This window comes from Muscardinus avellanarius (assembly GCF_963383645.1).
Source record: "Muscardinus avellanarius genome assembly, chromosome: 4".
NCBI classification, from domain to species: domain Eukaryota; kingdom Metazoa; phylum Chordata; class Mammalia; order Rodentia; family Gliridae; genus Muscardinus; species Muscardinus avellanarius.
The window spans coordinates 123,327,857-123,347,820 of record NC_137789.1 but is presented as its reverse complement, the minus strand read 5'-3'; the positions used below and the strand labels follow the sequence as shown (position 1 = coordinate 123,347,820).

General features: G+C 43.2%; 1 protein-coding gene across 2 annotated transcripts in view; it reads left to right on the top strand.

Annotated features, from left to right (window-relative positions):
* PANK1 (pantothenate kinase 1) overlaps nucleotides 1-19,964 on the top strand; it is a gene marked incomplete at both ends in the record, with an annotated part of 70,645 nt that overhangs the window by 38,916 nt on the left and 11,765 nt on the right. For both annotated transcript variants that reach the window (XM_080694273.1, XM_080694274.1), the window contains 2 exons: nucleotides 1,322-1,674; nucleotides 14,906-15,159. In XM_080694273.1, coding sequence (XP_080550399.1) covers nucleotides 1,322-1,674; nucleotides 14,906-15,159 — 607 coding nt within the window. The remainder of the gene's footprint in view (nucleotides 1-1,321; nucleotides 1,675-14,905; nucleotides 15,160-19,964) is intronic.

The following is a 19,964-nucleotide window of genomic DNA, read 5'->3' as shown; positions in this document are numbered from 1 at the left end:
GCCTCAGCAAGTAGTGAGACTCTCATCATACTAGCAAAACCTCATCTAAAAAAAAATTTTAAATAGGGGTAGGGTTGTAGATTAGAGTTGTAGAATGCCCCTGGCTTCAAGTCCTAGTACGGAAAAAAAAAAAAAAAGAAAGAAAAAAGAAAAAGAAAAAGAAAAAAGAAAAGGAAAGTTTCCCAAGTGATCCTAACACATTCAGGTTGAGAGAACTTCAGGTGAGTCATTTGGGTGGAGAGAGTCAGACATAACATGAACTGTTCTTAGAATCCTGCCACCCCAGAGATCGTGTTTGTCCATCATTTCTCATACTTTCTCTCCGCTTCTCCTTCCTATATGTTAAGGAGTCACATCTTACAAAATCAGCTCATGATGCAAAACCCAAATCCTCTGAAGTGCTCCAGGAAGGCGCCATGCGGGTTAGAGACCAACACACACCCTGAGTAATCAGTTTTTTCTTTGAGTTTGTTTGGCTAAGATTTTGATAAAAAGCATCTGGGAGGAGTGTGTGTGTGTGTGTGTGTGTGTGCGCGCGCGCGCGCGTGTATCTGTCTGTCTGTGTGATCTTTAAATTATTGGAATAGCACTCATAGTGGCAAAATACTCAAGCTCCAAGCAGCCTCCTTGAGACTGGCTTGGCTTCAGGAACTGCATAATCCTGTTTCTCCTCTCACTCAGTTCTGAAGCCCATTCATCAAGGGGAGTGTGGGCAAAGTTAGGGTCACCACTGCAGTCATGTATTTCTCTTTCTTATTTTAGGTACACAAGTAGCCAAATTCAAGGAAATCAAATAGTAAATACATTCCTTTTTTTTTTTTTTTTGGTGGTACTGGGGATGGAACCCAGGGCCATTCTACGTCTGAGCTACACTCCCAACCCTATTTATTTATTTATTTATTTATTTTGGTGGTACTGAGGTTGGAACCCAGGGACCTTCTATCTCCGGCTACACCCCCAGATCTATTTTATATTTTATTTGGAAACAGGGTCTCTTAAGCCAGCTGAGGCTGGCTTCGAACCTGCGCGATCCTCCTGTCTCAGCCTCCCAAGCGCAGGGATTATAAGTGTGCGCCACCATTCCAGGCCCAGCCCTATTTTTTATTCTTTATTTCGAAAAAGGGTCTCACTGAGTTGCAAAGGGCCTAAGTAGTAGCTGAGGCTGTCTGCGAACCGCGATCCTCCGGTCTCAGCCTCCCAAATGCTGGGATTACAAGTGTGCACCACCAGGCCTGGCTAATACATTCCCTTATTGAGTATTAAAAAGTTGAAAATTTTTGGCACCCATAGAATTCAGCAGCACTTTCTTTCTGTCCTCTAGCATTCCCATGGTTTGGCATGGATATTGGTGGAACTCTGGTCAAGCTGGTCTACTTTGAACCGAAGGATATTACAGCCGAAGAGGAACAAGAGGAAGTGGAGAACTTGAAGAGCATCCGGAAGTACTTGACTTCTAACACGGCTTACGGGAAAACCGGGATCCGAGACGTCCACCTGGAACTGAAAAACCTGACCATGTGTGGGCGCAAGGGCAACCTGCACTTCATCCGTTTCCCCAGCTGTGCCATGCACATGTTCATCCAGATGGGCAGCGAAAAGAACTTCTCCAGCCTCCACACCACTCTCTGTGCCACGGGAGGCGGGGCCTTCAAGTTTGAAGAGGACTTCAGAATGGTAGGTTGTTCTTGTCCTTGTTAAAATAACCAAAGCTTAGCGGAGCATGGTGGCCCACTCTGGTAGTCCCAGTACTTGGAAGGTTGAGACAGGAGGATTGCAACCTTGAGGCCAGCCCTAGCAATTTTGGGAGACTCTCAGCAATTTAGGAAGACCCTGTTTCAAAATGAAAAATAAAATAAAAAGGGTTAAGAGTGTAACTCGGAGATAGAATGCCCTTCGGTTCCATCCCCAGCACCAAATAACAACAACAACAACCAGGCCTCTCATACGTCCATAATCATGGTCTCCTATACCCAAGAACTAGACTGCTACCCTGGGGACTTGGTGTTTACTTCATTTCTGTGTCTCACTTTCCTTACTCCATAGAGTCATTACAGAAAAATTAAATGAGATGATATATACCTGACACTAAGTGCTCAACATACATTATTATTATTATCATTTCTGTTATAGTTAGTGCTGTATAATATACTAAAGACAAGGTGTTATAAATCCCCTTCTGTTGGGCATGGTGGCACAGGCCTATAATCCCAGTACTTGGGAGGCTGAGACAGGAGGATCACAGGTTCAAAGCCAGCTTTAGCAATTTAGGGAAACCCTTCACAAGATCCTATTTCAAAAATGTCAAAAAGGGCTGGGGTGAAGCTTGGAGGTAGAATGCCCTTACGTTGACTCCTCAGTACCTAAATAAATAAATCCCCTTCTGAAGTGTATATTTCAGTTAGGATATTCTGTAGACTCTTACTACATAATCATGAGGCCAGTTTTATAGGTCTATAGACTGAGGCCTATGGGAAGACTTTGTGTAAGTCCTGCTCAAATTATTACTTCTCTCTACCCATTTGCTCTCCTAAGTGTCTTTTTGGTTAAATGAATGCCATTCAAAAGTTTTGTTTATAAATAATACTGAAATCTTTGATAGTGTTTATAGGTGGGTCTCTTCCCCAATGAATACTGTTTAGGGAGTATGGTCCTACATAAGGGGAATAATGCTGTATCCTGGCAGGCGGGCAGTACCACGTCTCTGTGGCTCATTTTGATTTGACAGATGACACTAAATGTAAGACGTGGATGAGTAATATGGAGTCCAAAGTTCCTCCTTATGTAGCAATCCCTTAGCATCTGAGTGTCCCAGTTTCCTATCGTATAGTCAAGATAATAATCTCTATGTTGTCCAGCCTTATCTCCCAGAGTAATGTAAGAATACAGCTAATAATAAAGTAGATATAACTTGGGGGAAAAAGGGAGCTAGATAAACAAAAGTGGCATGACAGTAGGAGAAGGAAGAGTTAGACAATTTTAGGATTAATCTATTTTTTGAGTGTGTATATGGTGCTGGAGATTGAATTCAGGGTCATTCTACCTCTAAGCGTCACTCCCAGCCATTTTGCTTTTTACTTGGAAACAAGGTCTCACCAAGTTGCTGAGGCTGGTCTCGCACCTCTGACCCTCTTGTCTCAGCCTCCCAAGTACTGGGATTACAGGTATGGGCCACCACACCTGGCTATAATTAATCTTATCACAAAGTGGAAAATATAGTGAGATAAGTTGTAAAATATATTTTCTCAAAGCCTGTATTGCAGACTACTGCATTTTGTCTTGGAATTGAGATGATCTGTTCTCGCTGTGAAGTCTGCCATAGCTGGGTGTAGTGGCTCAGGTTTGTAATTCCAGTACTTGGGAGGCCGAGGCAGGGGGATCACAGGTTTCTGGCTAGCCTCAGAAATTTCAAAATAAAAAGTAAAAGCCAAGCATGGTGGTACACACTTGTGATCCCAGTACTTGGAGGCTGAGGCAGGCGTATCGCAGGTTCGAAGCCAGCCTCAGCAACTTAGCAAGGCTCTTAGCAAACTAGTGAGACCCTGTTTCCAAATAAGAAATAAAAAACTGGGCTGAGGTTATAGCTTGGAGGTAGTATGCCTCTGGGTTCAGTCCCTAGTACCAAAATATATAAATAAATAAATAAATAAATAAATAAATAAATAAAAAGAAAAACTAAAATAGGGCTGGAGGTATAGCTCAGAAGTAGAATCCCCCTGGATTCAGTTCCTAAAACCACAATCAATCAATCAGTCAATGTGATTAGCAAATACAGAATCAATTCACTATTCATAGCATACATAAATATGTAATTAAACTGTAAGGGCAGATTCAATTTGTGTTTTCAAAGGCAGCTCCCTTTGCCTGCTTGATATTAAATGATTTCTAGAGGAGCTGGCAGCAGAGCCCCAGCACAGTGGCCTAAGTGTGACTGACTGCCTTCAGGTTTTTTGGCTTTTTTCTTCTGTGTTCCCCTTTCCTAGTGAAGTATGACATCATCACTTACATAAATGACCCATGGGCCAGGCGTGGTGGCGCACTCTTGTAATCCCAGCATTCGGGAGGCTGAGACGGGAGGATCGCGGTTCACGGACAGCCTCAGCTACTTAATGAGGCCCTTTGCAACTCAGTGAGACCCTGTTTCAAAATAAAGAATAAACAATAGGGCTGGGGGTGTAGCTTGGAGGTGGAATGTCCTGGGTTCCATCCCAGTACCGTTAAAATAATGATGATGATGACGATAATAATAATAATAATAATAACAACAACAACATTAAAAGAATAACAACAACAACAACAATGAATGATCCATGGAATCTTTTTCCCATCAAAGGGGCTCCATGACTAAACAGGTTTGTAACTGAAAAGTGAAAAGGTTAAGGTTCCTGAACATGAGTGCTGATTTTAAGTCCCTAATGGAAAAAGCGATGAACCTTAATTCTAGTTCTCTTTCCACATTTAACCAGTTGGGTGAGTTTGGGCAAGACATGTCCCTCCTGTGAGCTTCAGTTTCATCATCTGCAAAAAAGGCAATAAGGAAGCCGGGCATGGTGGTGCATACCTGTAATCCCACTACTTGAGAGGCTGAGACAGGAGGGACGCAGGTTGGAGACCAGCCTCAGCAACTTAGTGAGACTTTAGCAGCCTAGTGAGACCCTGTTTCAAAGCAAACAAACAAACAAACAAACAAAGGACTGGGCAGGTGGCTCAGAGGTACAGTGACGCTGGGTTCAAATAAAAAAGGTGGCAATAAGGAGTAAGGTAAGAAGAGGAGGAGGATTTCTAGAACATTCTGCTGGAGGGACTGGTGGAGATGAGGAATTAGAGCCATCCTGTGAAGTAGCCTCTGGAGATGAGGAAGTGCAGCATTCCCGAGCTACCTGGATAAGGAAACTGAAGTTTAAGGGGCAATTAAGAGGCTCCAGTGTAGTAGAGCTTTCCAGGCAAGAGCTGGGTCTTTGGCTCCTTCCTGATTCAGGAGGAATGTTTACTCATGGGTGGTGGAAGTTCTCTGAGCTGCCGATCCCTCAAGGACACACACACATTCTCTGTCCTTTTCCACTGGAGAACCTCAAGTGAACCAAAGTGACCCAGTAGATTTATGCAACCTCCACCAAAGCCTCCATCCCTTCTCTGGGGTAAACGTTTCTCAACACATGCCGGCCATAAAGTTTCTCAAGGTTCTGAGCTGAGAAAGGTCATGTCCTCCTTCAGGCAGGAGGAGACTGGAGCAGGGAGCAAGCCTGGAGTATTTACTCAGTAGCCCGGCCAGGCTAAGCATCCACATGTTGAACAAACTCCATGAGCTGCGTTCTGTCACCCTGCTCAGTCCTGGCCAAAACGGGGACAGAATTGAAATGGACAGATCTGTCCTGGGGCCAGTTTGACAGTGCACTGAGAGGTGTGCCTAGATTTTCCCAAAGTTTGTGAGATCAAATAGGCTTTACCATCCTCATTCCTAAATATTCGTTTACTCATTTAACAAACAATTTATTAGTAAGTTGTTTTTGAGCTGGGAGTGTTGGTGCACGCTTGTAATCCCAGTACTTGGGAGGCTGAGGCAGGAGGATCGCAGGTTTTCGGCCAGCCTTAGCAACTTAGCGAGGCCCTCAGCAACCCTGCTATAAAACAAACAAACAAACAAACAAACAAACAAAAAGGGCTGGGCTGTAGCTTGGATGTAGAATGCTTCTGGATTCAGTCTCTGTAAAACACACACACACACACACACACACACACACACACACACACACACACAAACACACACGGGCAATGAAAGGGGAAATACGAGTAGACAGGGACAGGGAATCCTGGGTGGGTCTCTGTGGTGAGATAAAATTGGAGCAGAGACCTGCAGAAGCAATAGAACAAGCCATACAGATATCTGGAGAAGAACATTTAGGCAGAAGAAGGAGTGAGTTCTAAGGTACATTGGTGTCAAAACCTAAGCGCTCCTTTCTAGGATAGGAAATACAAGATGCTTACTTATTTATTTACGTATTTGTTTGGCAGTGCTGGGAATTGAACCCAGCCCCTCTTGCATGCTAGGCAAGCTCTCTACCACTGAGCCATATCTGCCAGCCTGAACACGCTCAGTTGGAAAGGCTCAATATATACTTTGGTATGTATTAAACAATTTGACAAATAATAAATCAGTGCATATACATACCTGTAAAGCCCATTTTTGTACAAAATCACTCCTTTTTATATAATGCACTTTTATAAACAAGGGTTATCAGCAATTATTAGGTATGATACCTATATCCTTGTTGTATATAGTAAATATATTTAAATTCTTTAGATAATGTTAACTATTCTTCATCTGATTTAGAATATATGAGAAAGCTGTAATAATGAGACAAGCATTACATGAGAACCAGTGTAGACTATTTTAAATTGGACAAAGCTGCATTTGTTCTTCCCTTTTTCCTAACTTTTCTTCCCTGCCTCTGTCTCACCCTCCCTCTCTCCTTTCTTCCACCCACCCCTAACATTTTAAGATCACTGTCACAATCAAATTTTTTTTTCCGTTGGTACTGAGAATGGAGCCCAGGGGCATTCTACCTCTGATCTACACACACCCCCAGCCCTATTTTTATTTATTTATTTATTTATTTATTTATTTTTGCGGTACTAGGGGTGGAATCCAGGGGCATTATGCCTCTGAGCTATACCCTCAGCCCTACTTTTTATTCTTTAATAAAAATTAAAGAATTTTATTTTGAAACAGGGTCTCACTGAGTTGCTGAGGCTGGCTGTGAACCTGTGGTTCTTCTATCTCAGACTCCCAAGTACTGAAATTACAGGCATGCACAACCACACCTGGCTGCAATAAAATTTCTGACTGGTAAAAGTTAGTTTTCAAAATTATTGATTTACCAAAATGGAGCATAAAAGAAAAATTTAATCTAACTTCAAAAGGTTTAAAGCACTGATTAAACCAATAAGGAATTCCACTGTTTTAAAAATGTTCTTCCTAGCTGGGCATGGTGGCGCACGCTTATATTCCCAGCATTCAGGAGGCTGAGACCGGAGGATCTTGGTTCATGGACAGTCTCAGCTACTTAGTGAGGCCCTCTGCAACTCAGTGAGACCCGGTTTCAAAATAAAGAATAAAAAAAATAAAAATTAGGACAGCGGGTGTAGCTTGGAGGTCGAATGCCCTTGGGTTCCATCCCCAGACCTGCAAAAAAAAAAAAAAAAAAAAAAAATTCTTTCAGCTGGGCATGGTGGCACATGCTTGTAATCCCAGTACTTGGAGATTGAGACAAGAGGATTGCAGGTTCATGGCCACCCTTAGCTACTTAGTGAGGCCCTCTGCAACTTAATAAGACCTTATTTAATATAAAGTATAAAAAATAAGCCAGTCGTGGTGGCGCACACTTGTAATCCCAGAATTTGGGAGGTTGAGACAGAAGGATCGCAGTTCAGTTCGTGGACAGCCTCAGTTACTTTGTGAGGTGCTTTGCAACTCAGTGAAACCCTGTTTCAAAATAAAGAATAAAAAATAGGGCTGGGGGTGTAGCTCAAGGTAGAATGTCCCTGGGTTCCATTCCCAGTACTGCAGAAAGGAAAGGAAAGGAAAGCAAAGGAAAGGAAAGCAAAGGAAAAAAGAAAAGGAAGGAAGGAAGGAAAGAAAAGAACAGAACAAGGCTAGGGGTATAGCTTGAAAGTAGAATGCCTGAGAATTCTATCCCAGTAAAAGTACTTCAATACCCAGTTAACACACACACACACACACACACACACACACACACGCACGCACGCACGCACGCACACACACAGAGGATTTATCACTCACTGAACAGGTTTGAAATTCATCTCTCTCTCAGTCTCTGTTAGGTGTCCTTAGTGAGAAAAAAAAAAAGAACCCTCAGTATAATTCAATAATCAACCATTTTATGTGCAAATTGTTCTTGGTTTAGTAAAATAACCTCTTCTGCCACTTCCAATATGATTTATTGGAAGTGTCAGCAAGAGCGCCTTGGGAAGTGTAATATTTCACACAGACTTGTATTCTATCCCTTTCTTTCTTTCTTCCTTTCTTTCCTTCCTCCTTTCTTTGTACTGGGGATTGAACCCAGGGGCATTCTACCTCTGAATTACACCCCCATCCCTATTTATTTTTATTTTGAAACAGGGTTTGCTAGATTGTTGAGAGTCTCACTACTTTTTGAGCCTGGCTGTGAATCTGCGATCTTCCAGCCTCAGCCCTCCCAAGAGCTGGGATTACAGGCCTGCGCCACCACGCCCAGCTTTTTCTACTTGTTTCTGAAGTACAGTTTGGTGACTCACTTCTCTACTCTAGATGAATGCTATAACTGGTTGAGGTGGTTCCATGGAATCCTATCAGGAAGTTGCTATATAACTTCTTGGTGTAGTTTTTATAGGATTTATTTTTCTTATGCATTTAGCTATTTAGTTAGTTTTTTTTTTTTTTTAACATCCTTAGCTAACCCATATTGGGTGTCTCTTTTGCAAATGTATTTGTGTGGGGTTGGGGAGGTACACTCTCAGACCTATTTTATACTTTTTTTATTTGGAAACAGGGTCTCTTAAGCCAGCGCGACTGGCTTGGAACCTGTGCGATCCTCCTGTCTCTGCCTCCCAAGCACGGGGATTACAAGCGTGCGCCACCACACCCGGCTAATAACAGTAGTTTTCTTACCTAAAGTCCTATCAATTTTATATCGCCTCTGCTACATCGAATTTGAACCTTAGGACAAGTTTAGTTCTGCTGTTTTTAAGTTTGTGGAGTGCTTTGTTTTTGTGGTATTGGGGATTGAACCCAGAGCTACATTCCAAGCCTGATTTTTATTTCTTATTTGGAAACAGGGTCTCGCTAGTTTGAGCCTCATTGCTTGCTGAGGCTGTCTGCGAACCTGCCAATAACAGGTGTGTGCCACTATGCCTGACCCAATGGGATGGTTTAAATTTAACTGAAAAATCTAGAAAATTCAGCCAGATCTGGTGGCAAACACCTGCAATCCTAATACTTGGGAGACTGAAATAGAAGGATCACAGGTTGGAGTCCAGCCTTAGTAATTTAGTGTGGCCCTCAGCAACTGAGACAGGAGGATCGCACAGGTTCGAAGCCAGCCTCAGCTACTTAGTGAGGCTCTCAGCAACTTAGTGAGACCCTGTTTCCAAATAAAATATAAAAAAGGTCTGGGAGTATAGCCCTGAGGTAGAAAGCCTCTGGGTTCCACCCCCACTACCACCAAAACAAAAAACAAACAAAAAAAGAAAATCCAAAAAACTAAAAAATAAAATAAAGCTGTGAGTATAACTTGGAGGTAGAATGCCCCAGGGTTCAGTCCCCATTACCACGTGCACACACAAATAATAATAGCTGGGCATGGTGGCTCACACTTGTAATCTCAGTACTTGGGAGGCTGCAACAGGAGGGTCACACAGGTTCAAAGTCCAGCCTCAGTTACTTAGTGAGGCTCTCAGCAACTTAGTGATACTGTTTCCAAATAAAATATAAAATAGATCTGGGAGTGCAGCCCAGAGGTAGAAGGCTCCTGGATTCCATCTCTAGTACCACGTACACAAAAAAATAAACTAATAATAATAATAATTGCAGAATTTATTAATAATTTTGGAGGTACTGAGGATTGAATCCAGAGGCATTCTACCTTTGAACTACACCCCTAGACCTATCTTATTTTTATCTTGAAACAGGGTCTCACTAGATTGATGAAAATCTCACTGCTTGCTGAGGCTATCCTCAAACATGTGATCCTCCTGTCTCAGCCTCCACAGGAATACACCACCTTGGCTAATTGCCAAGTCTATAATCTCCAAAATTGCTAAGAAGAGTTACAAGCAGTGGGGAGCTGGAGCCCACTCCTACTGGTTTAAAGAAGCCCAAGTGTGCATCCCTTCCCGTTTTTGTGTGTAGTGACACAGGTTTGAAGTTTGAAATTGTCCATGGTGAGCGTGACTATACTTCTGAAATCAATAAATGCTACAAGGTTGGGCTTTTGCTCCCAGAGAGCTGATCCTTAACATGAATTAGCACACCTTGGCTACAAGCTTATATTCCAATTAGCAGAAGCTTCATCTACATATCAGCTGGATATGATATTTCAGATCTATCACCATTTAAATGCTCATTATAAGTTGAGGATGGTGGTGCACCCAGTACTTGGGAGGCTGAGATAGGAGATTCATAGGTTTGTGGCCAGTCTCAGCTACTTAGTGGAGCTCTGTTTCAAAACAAAGAATAAAAAATAGGGCTGGGGGTGTAGCTCAGAGGTAGAATGCCCCTGGGTTCCATCCCTAGTACCAAAAGAAAAAAAAAAAAAAAAAGCTCATTCACACACTGCATAACAATATTTTGTTCAACAACAGACCACATATATGGTAGTGGTCCCATAAGATTCTATCACCTAAGGATGCCGCGGCCTTCTACCCAGGGGCATTCGACCTCCGAGCTACAACCCCTGCCCTATTTTTTTTCATTCTTTATTTTGAAACCAGGTCTCACTGAGTTGCAGAGGGCCTCACTTAGTAGCTGAGGCTGTCCGCGAACCGTGATCCTCCGGTCTCAGCCTCCTGAATGCTGGGATTACAAGCGTGCGCCACCACACCCGGCTGCCTTCTTAGTTTATGTTAGTATACTTTCTGATGTTTGCACAGTGATGAAATCACCTAGGGAGGTATTTCTCAGATTGCGTCCCCATTGTTAATGTGTGACTATTGTATTAGTCAGCTTTTTGTTTCTATATCAAACACTCAAGGCAGCCTAACTTTATGAAGAACAGAGGTTTTTTTAGCTCACAGTTTTGGAGGCCGAAAGGCAAACATGGCTCAGGTTCTGAAGAGAACCCTTTGGCAGATGGTAGAAGAACATGTGGGGGAAGGGATGTCTCTTTTGGGGTTTGTGGGGGCATTCTTCCTCCATGCCACACTCCTAGTACGTTTTATTTTGAAACAGGTTCTCACTAAATTGTTGAGAGTCTTATTAAATTTCTGAGGCTGTCCTCAAACCTGTGATATTCCTGTCTCAACCTCCCAAGTACTGGGATTACAGTGCAGGGGTGTGCTTGGAGGAAATCATATATTGAAACAGGAGAGAAACTCAGGGGTCAAGTTCAGTTTTTTTTTTTTTTTCTTTTTTTTTTTTTCCAGTACTGGGAATTGAACCCAGGGCATTCTACCTCTGAGCTACACCCCCATCCCTATTTTTAACTCTTTACTTTGAAACAGGGTCTTATTAAGTTGTAGAGGGCCTCTAAGTAGCTGAGGCTGGCCACGAACCTGCCTCCTGTCCTCTGCCTCCCAAGCGCGGGGATTACAAATGTGAGCCACCACATCCGGCTTCAGGGTCAGACTTTTTTTATTTTTTATTTATTTATTTTTTTGGTGGTACTGGGGTTCCTGGAAACCCTTCTACCTCCGGGCTACACTCCCAGACCTATTTTATATTTTTGAAACAGGGTCTCTTACGCCAGCGCGGCTGGCTTCGAACCTGCGCGATCCTCCTGTCTCCGCCTCCCAAGCGCGGGGATGACAAGCGTGCGCCACCACGCCCGGCGAGGGTCAGACTTTTTTTAACAACCCCCTCTCAGAGTTGTTTTATAACAACTCACTCCAGGGGTCCAAGTGCCCCCTTCTTAGAACAGCACCCCTAAGGACCTAAGGGTCTCCCACCAGACCCTCCCCTCTTAGAGGTCCCACCAACTCCTGCCTCTTCTCACTGGGGACCACACTTCCAACACATGGACGCTTGTAGGGGGGCAAGCAACATCTGAGCCATAACAACTGTACATAAAATAGGTGAAAATTGTTAGCCTGCGATAAGTAGACCAAAATTAGGCACCAATATTGAAAAATTAAAAGATTTCACATTAATAAAAAGATTTCACATAAAAATCTAGGTGTCTGCCTCTTGAAAAATATGAGCAGCTGGCGACACTGGGGCCATTACCGGGTGGCAGCGACAGGCTGGAGGTGAAGAGGAGAGAGGTGCGGTCCAACGTCTTGTCGACTGTCTCCATCGTTCTGTGACTGTCACCTACTCCAGCGCTTCACTCCATCGTGCTTTCTTTCTGTCTCCTTAAGGCACTAGAGTGTGTGAGCCCACACAGAAAGAAAACTCAGCCCAGTTGAGTTCCAGGCAGCCTATTTTAAGCTTTCCACCACGTTAATTCAGGATTATCAACAAACTGCCCCGTCTGAGGGTTAATTTCCAACTTGTTTTGAATTGGTGTTTCCAAACAGGCCCTCTGAAATGTTTGACTCATTACCAGCATTTGGGAACCTCTTCTTTTTCCTCTAGGTCTCTGTGAAAGTGACTAATACCTGTGTTTCCCTTCTCTCTGGGGCTGCATGACTTCAGGCTCCAAAAATATCTAGCCTTCTGCAAAATGTGTAGAAGTCATGCTTGTTTGCCACTAGCACTTTATTTGAGAATCGTTTTGAGGGGAAAGGTGAGATAGTGATGTTTCCTTTCAGATCGAAGCTGTGCGTGCTCAGTTTATTTGCCTTGACAGTTTTTTGCCCCCCTACTAGCATGTTTCCAGGGTGTCCAGCTGGACGGACTATGCCTCTGTTCATGTTTATGGTGTTGGTTCTGGGGTTGGCTGTCAGTATTGTTGATGAAGAACCTCTGATTAATTTTTAAGCAGGTTAACCTCTGGTCCCAAGACTGGCTGATGAAATCACTCCTCTGCAGCTTGGGGTGATCCATGAGGTGATAACTTACTTTCCCTGTTCACTGAATGCATGTTTGTTAAGCAAGGGCCTTTGAGCCTGTGCAGAGGGTCACGTGATAAATCCCCAAATGAGCAGATTGTGACCAGTGCTGTAAATACACGGAAGGCTGTGGAATCAAGGATGATGGAGGAGATGGGTTTTGCCCATCTTTGTCCCACTGTAGTCTTTCAGGTCACTGGATAGACAGTTCTGTACTGATAGCATTGCCCCTCAAAGCCTGTGTAATTCCATGCATCTCTTGCAAAAGCTTCACTTGATAACAAAGGAAATGTTTGAAACCATTTATGAGATACATTTACTTTATGACCAAGGGCCATTTAGAATGTTTATTTTCTATGTATCAAAAATATTTCCACTGCCAACTGGTAACTTGTTCTAACTCTGCTGGGCAGGAATGGATTCAGTCCATTTTGTTAAATAGAAAACTCAGATGATTGATGTGAAGTCAAAAGTCTTATTTTGGTTGCTGACTTGCCTAATGGCGGTGATATTGTTTTGGCAAAAGAGCTAAGTCTAGTGCTCAGAGAGGTTGTTTCCAGATCCCAGACATGGTACCCACTATGGCAGTGAGGATGCTAGAACAGGGGGTCACTGGTAGGTAGGTGTGTGCTAGTTGAGCACTTACCTCCTGCAAGTTAGTAATTTAAAGTAAGTTTCGAGCTAGAATTCAAAGCCAGAGCTAACTCCAGAATCCACATTTGGGTAAAGCGTAGTCAACCTTTGCGGGCTCCACGAAGGTTCTCCGCAGTTTCCAGGTCTTTGGGGGGCTTCATGCCCTGGGAAGGAAGTGGAAGGGTCTTATTTTCTGAATATCTTCATTCCGCTCACCCTGCTGGAGAGCAACCCCTTCAGCAGCATGCCATATTAGAGCCCATGGCTGCTATAGCAAATTATCACAAATTTCGTGGCTTAAAACAACGAACATTGTTTGGCTTCTTCTCAAGGCCAGAAGTCTGAAATCAAGGCATCAGCATGGCCGCACTTCCTTGGAGGCTCTGGGGAGCTTCTGTCCCTAGCCTCATCCTCGCATCCCCGGCGTGTGGGCGGCATGCTAATGGCTGCCTTCCTTTCCACATGGCCATGTCCTCTGTGGCTCTCACGTTTTTCCTATGTGTCTCTTATAAGGACTTTTGTTATTGGATTTAGGGCCATCCAGATGACCTAGGATGATATCTTCAAGATCTTTAACCTAATTATCTTTGCAAAAACCCCTTTTCCAAATAAGTACATGTGCACAGGTTCTAAGAAGGCATGGGCGGGGCCACGTTCAACCCGCTATGCTTGCCAATAGATGCCTTTCCAGGACTGAACCAGGCTCCTGTCTGTTAGCACAGGTACTTTTCCAGGTGATTATCAGCAGGATTTCACAACTTGGTGTTTCAAAAATGTTTCCATGCTGTGTGTGTGTGTGGGGGGGTACTGGGGATTGAACTCAGGGGCATTCTATCTCTGTCTACCTCTGTGCTATACCTCCAACCTTTGTATTTTTTATTTTGGAACAGGGTCCCACCAAGTTGCCAAGGCTAGTCTTAAACCTGCAATCCTCCTGTCTCAGCCTCCCAGGTACTGAGATTACAGGTGTGTGATACCTTGCCCAGTATCTGTTTCTATGCTTTTAACGAGAAAGACCCACATTTTTTGTTTGTTTCTTTGTTTTGTGGTACTGGGTGTTGAATCCAGGGGCATTCTACCTCTAAGGTACACTCTAGCCCTACTTTCTGTGTGTGTGTGTGTGTGTGTGTGTGTGTGTGTGTGTGGTACTGGGGAAGGAACCCAAGAGCCTTATACCGCTGGGCTATACTCCCAGACCTATTTTATATTTTATTTGGGAACAGGTTCTCACTAAGTTGCTGAGAGCCTCACTAATCTGCTAAGGCTGTCCTTGAACCTACGTGATCCTCCTGTCTCAGCCTCCCAAGTACTGGGATTACAAGCATATGCCACATACCTGGCTCCTAGCTCTACTTTTAATTTTTATTTTGAAACAGTATTGCTGGTTGATGAAAGTCTCACTCTTTGCTGAGGCTGATTCCTCCTGGCTCAGCTTCCCAAGTACTACTAGTATTACAGACATGTGCCACCACGCCCAGCTGGAATGACCCAATGATGAATCCAGCTGAAGCCCCTGGGTCATCTCCCCGGGAGGGCCCATGGCATCTGACAAGGTTTTGTTATCTTTCAGATTGCTGATCTGCAGCTGCATAAGCTGGATGAACTGGACTGTCTGATTCAGGGCCTGCTTTACGTCGACTCCGTCGGCTTCAACGGAAAGCCAGAATGTTACTATTTCGAAAATCCCACAAATCCTGAATTGTGTCAAAAAAAGCCATATTGCCTTGATAACCCATACCCTATGTTGCTGGTGAACATGGGCTCTGGCGTCAGCATTCTCGCTGTGTACTCCAAGGACAACTATAAAAGAGTCACAGGGACCAGGTAAACCTGCCTTCCACTAGGAGAGCCTCCCTGTGCTTGAACCACCTCCTGACACACATTGTATACTAAAAAGTGATTTATGTTTACACACATTTTGTAAAGAAATATCTTGGCCCCCTGAGCCAACCAGTAAGGACTTATTGGGTGATATGGTAAATGAGTAAGAGTGCGATTTATATACAGGTTAATAAAACAGTCTTTGCCTTGCTGGAAACCGTGGCCAGGTAAGAGAAGGAAACCTGAGAAGTTTGCCAGCAAGGTGGTACGTATCGAGCCCAAAGGAACAGAAAGGACAATAAGCCCTGCAAAAGCCAGAGAGAAGGGTGCTGGGGATGGTCAGGGAAACTTCTTTGGCATGTTCTTGGTGCCTAGCACAGGGTGAGCTGCTTGACAGAGCACACCATTCCAGCCAGCAGGCAAAACGAGCTTTACAAAGAAGGTTATTTTTCTCCTCAGGTAAATGGAGTAGTCAGTGCAGCTCCTAGGGGATTCTGGAATGCAGCCTCGGGAGCCCAGCTGGTCAGAGTGTCTTGTTTTTAAACACGCTTTGAGACAAACGGGCTCAGCTTTCTGTAAATGGGGATTTTTTTTTTTTTTTTTTTTTTTTTTTTGTGGTGATGCTTGAGTTTTAACCCAGAGGCATTCTACTTTGGGCGATACCCTGCTGCCCAATTTCTCTTTCTTTCTTTCTTTCTTCCTCTCTTTCTCTCTTTTTCTCTTTTGCTGTACTGGAGATTGAACCCAGGGGCATTCTATCTCTGAGCTACACCCTCAGCCCTATTTTATTCTTTATTTTTTTAATTTTTTTTAATTTTTTTGAAGATTTAAAGAAGTTTATTAGAAAGATAGAAATACAGAAAATAGAAATATAGCCCCATGCCAGAGTGGCATGGAGGGGTGACTTGAATGAATACACCCTTATTCTTTATTTTGAAAGAGTGTCTGAGTTGTGGAGGGCCTCACAGGTTGCTGAGGCTGGCCACAAACCTGCAATCCTCCTGAGCCTCCCAAATACTGGGATTATAGGCCTGCATCACCATCCCGGCTTTGATTTTATTTCTTATTTGGAAGCCTGGTCTCACTAGGTTGATGAGAGTCTTACTGCTTTGCTGAGGCTTTGCTTTGAATCTGCAAGCCTCCTGTCTCGGCCTCCCAAGCACTGAGATTAGGTGTACACCTCCATGCCCAGCTTGTTAATGGAAAGTCAACATGGGGAAAATTGCTGTCAGATACCTTTGAGAAACCTCAGTGTAAACAAAAGTAAATAGGTTTTTCATACTGATTTGGTGTGAAGATTTTCTCCAACGTTTTAGACTATAGAACACATTTTTAGAGGAACAATTTAAGGAACTAGTGCTGTGTAGAATGTACTTTGGGACACAGTGTTAAAACCATTGCTTTTTTTTGTGAGGGGAGTGAAGGGGGAATAATACTGTGAATTGAACCCAGGGGCATTCTCTGAACTACACCCCCAGTCCTATTTTATTTTATATATATATATATATATATATATATATATATATATATTTTTTTTTTTTTTTTTTTTTTTTTTTTTTGGTGGTACTGGGGGTGGAACCCAGAGGCTTTCTACCTCCGGGCTATACTCCCAGACCTTTTTTATATTTTATTTGGAAACAGGGTCTCACTGTCTCACTGAGTTGCTAAGAGCCTCACTAAGTAGCTGAGGCTGGCTTTGAACCCATGCGATCCTCCTGTCTCAGCTTCCCAAGTACGGGGATTACAAGTGTGCGCCACCACGCCCAGCTATAAAATAATTTTTTTGGAAACAGAGTCTTGCAAGTTGCAGAGAGTCTTGCTAAATTGGCTGAGGCTGGCCTAGAACCTATGATTCTTCTGTTTCAGCCTCCCAAGTACTAGACATGTGCCATTTGGCTGAAACCATTGTTTTTGAAAGATAAAGATACAATACTTTTCTGAGTCTCACTATCCACATTTCTTCCATGAAAGCTGTTGTTGCTTAGATTGTTCCTATAGTTTTCTAGCACTGGAAGCAGGGGAAGATTTAGCCTCTGCAGGGGATGTTAGACTAATGTCTGGAGACATGCTTTGGTTATCATCACTGGAAGTGGGATGCTACTGGCATCTAGTACGTTGAGGTGAAGGATACTGCATTGTACTGTTCCACGATGCATCAGGCAATTCCTTCAGTATCCAAAATTATCAACCCCGATTCATTAGAGCTGCTGTTGAGAAACCCTAGCAACACATACACACTCTCTCTCTCACTCTCTGTCTCTCTCTTTGTCTCTCTCTCTCTCTCTCTCCCCATATTGAAGCCTGCTTGAGTCCAATGTATAGGCTCTCATGTTAGTTCATTTCTACTAGGCATGCATTTTTTTTCTCCATTGAGACTACGGAAGCTTACCTGCTCACATGTGCATCTAAGAAGACTAAGCTTGTTCACCTAAGAATCAAAAGCGGCCCCGTAGCCTCGTTACTACTGCCAGGAGTATAAGAGACATGAATATTTCAGCTGAGCTACTTTTACCTTGGAGAGTAATCTGATAAAGGGATAATTTTTAAGAAGCTGCAGTCTTACTCCCAGGAGGAGTCATTGAATTGGTAAAGCTGATCCCAAGGGAACAACAAGCCCAAGATTCTCCTTGATTATAGATATTTAGTTTTGTTGATGAACACTTAACAGTTCCATGAACTATATCACAGATATAGTCTCAGTCTTGGAGACTCCAGGGATCTGGGTCATCTTAAGTAGCTTCTGAAGAGCTAACTATGGTGTTTGGCTCCTTATATATATGTAATAATGCCTATCAGTTCTAGTTATTGGTAAATGCCTGTTAATGGCCAGTGTTCTCCACGTAGCAACAACTCCTGTCTCGATGTCCAAGTTTCCCTTTAATCTCTGTCTTAGCCAGTGGTTTTAGAAATGAGCTATAGGAGCCCTCTCTGGGGCTGCCACAGGTAGTGGGGGTAGCAGGCAGGATGAAACCTCCTGTCTCTGGAGCCTCTGATCCTTCCAACCTGAGCAATTCTGCCAAGGTTTCTGTGTGTTTGTGGTGGTGGGGATGGTTCTGGGGATTGAACCCAGAGGCATTCTACCTCTGAGCTATACCCCCAGCCCAATTTTATTTCTTATTTGGAAACAGGGTCTCACTAAGTTGTGGAGGGCCTCTCTAAGTTGCTGAGGTTGGCTGCCAATCTGCAGTCCTCCTGTCTCAGTCTCCCAAGTACTGAGATTATAAGTACTGAGATTATAAACCTGGTTTATTTATTTTTTTTCTTTCTTTCTTTCTTTTTTTTTTTTTCTTCCCTGTATGGTACTAGGGATGGAACCGCTGAGCCACACCCCGAGTCCTATTTTATTCTTTATTTTGAAAGAGAGTCTCACTAAGTTGTGGAGGGCCTCACAAAAATTGTGGATGTTGGCTGTGAACCTGCTATCCTCCTGTCTCAGCCTCCCAAGTACTGGTATTACAAACGTTTGCCACCACACCCAGCTTATTTTTTATTTTCAAAGAGTCTCATGCAGTTGTTGAGGGGCTTGCTATGTTGCTGAGGCTGGACTTGGACCTGCAATCTCAGTCTCCCAAGTACTAGGATTCCAGGCATGTACCACTACATCCTGCTCTGAAGGTTTCTTTTGATCTGAGTTAGAAAACCCCAATATAAGCTGAGTATGGTGGCGTACACTTGTAATCCTAGCATTCAGGAGGCAGAGAAAGGAGGGTCAGGGTTTGTGGACAGCCTCAGCAACTTAGTGAGGCCCTTTGCAATTCAGTGAGAACTTGTTTCAAAATAAAGAATAAAAAATAGGGTTGTGAGTATAGATTGGAGGTAGAATGCCTCTGGGTTCCATCCCTAGTACCGAAAAAAAAAAAAAAAAGCCAACATAAACTATTAGAGTTGCCAGTAAATGTTAGCATGTGGAACACACTTTGGGAATCACGGATCTAAACAAGTGGTTTAAACTTTAAGTTTTGCTACTTGTGTGATTTTATAGCTGTAACTTCAGGTTTTTTGTCATTTGTAAGAAGCTATGTCATTATGGAATATCAGTTTTCTTTTAAGCTTGGATTTAAAAGGTTCATATCTGTAATTTTCCCAAGTTAAATAGCAACATTTTTTTCTCCTAGTATAACAACTCTAATTTTAGTGTGGAAAGCATTGGAAAAAAGAGTACTTTAGAGCTGACACCCTTAGTGTTAGTCTGTTAAAAAGAAAAATGTAAGCCAGGTGTATGATGGTGCGTGCTTGTAATCCCAGTACTTGGGAGGCTGAGATAGGAGGATTGCAGGTTCAAAGCCAGCATCAGCTACTTAGTGCGGCCCTCTGCAACTTAGTGACATTCTTTTTCAAAAATAAAGAATAAAAAGTCAAGTTGGGGGGTGTATCTCAGAGGTAGAATGCCCCTGAGTTCAAACCCCCGCACCACAAAATAAATAAACAAAAAGAAAAACAAGAATATAAGCTGGGTATGGTGGCGCATGCTTGTAATCCTAGTACTTGGGAACACACACACACATACACACACAGAGGAATATAAATAACTTCAACTTAAGCCAGGCATGGTGGCGCACGCTTGTAATACCAGCACTCGGGAGGCTGAGACAGGAGAATTGCAGTTCATGGACAGCCTCAGCTGCTTAGTGAGGCCCTTTGCAACTCAGTAAGACCCTGTTTCAAAATAAAGAATAAAAAATAGGGCTGGGAGTGTAGCTCGGAGGTAGAATGCCCCTGGGTTTCATCCCCAGTACCGCAAAAAAAATAAAAGAAAGTAACTTCAACTTTGTAGAAAGTAGCAGGGAGCAGGGTGTCTCACCTTATCA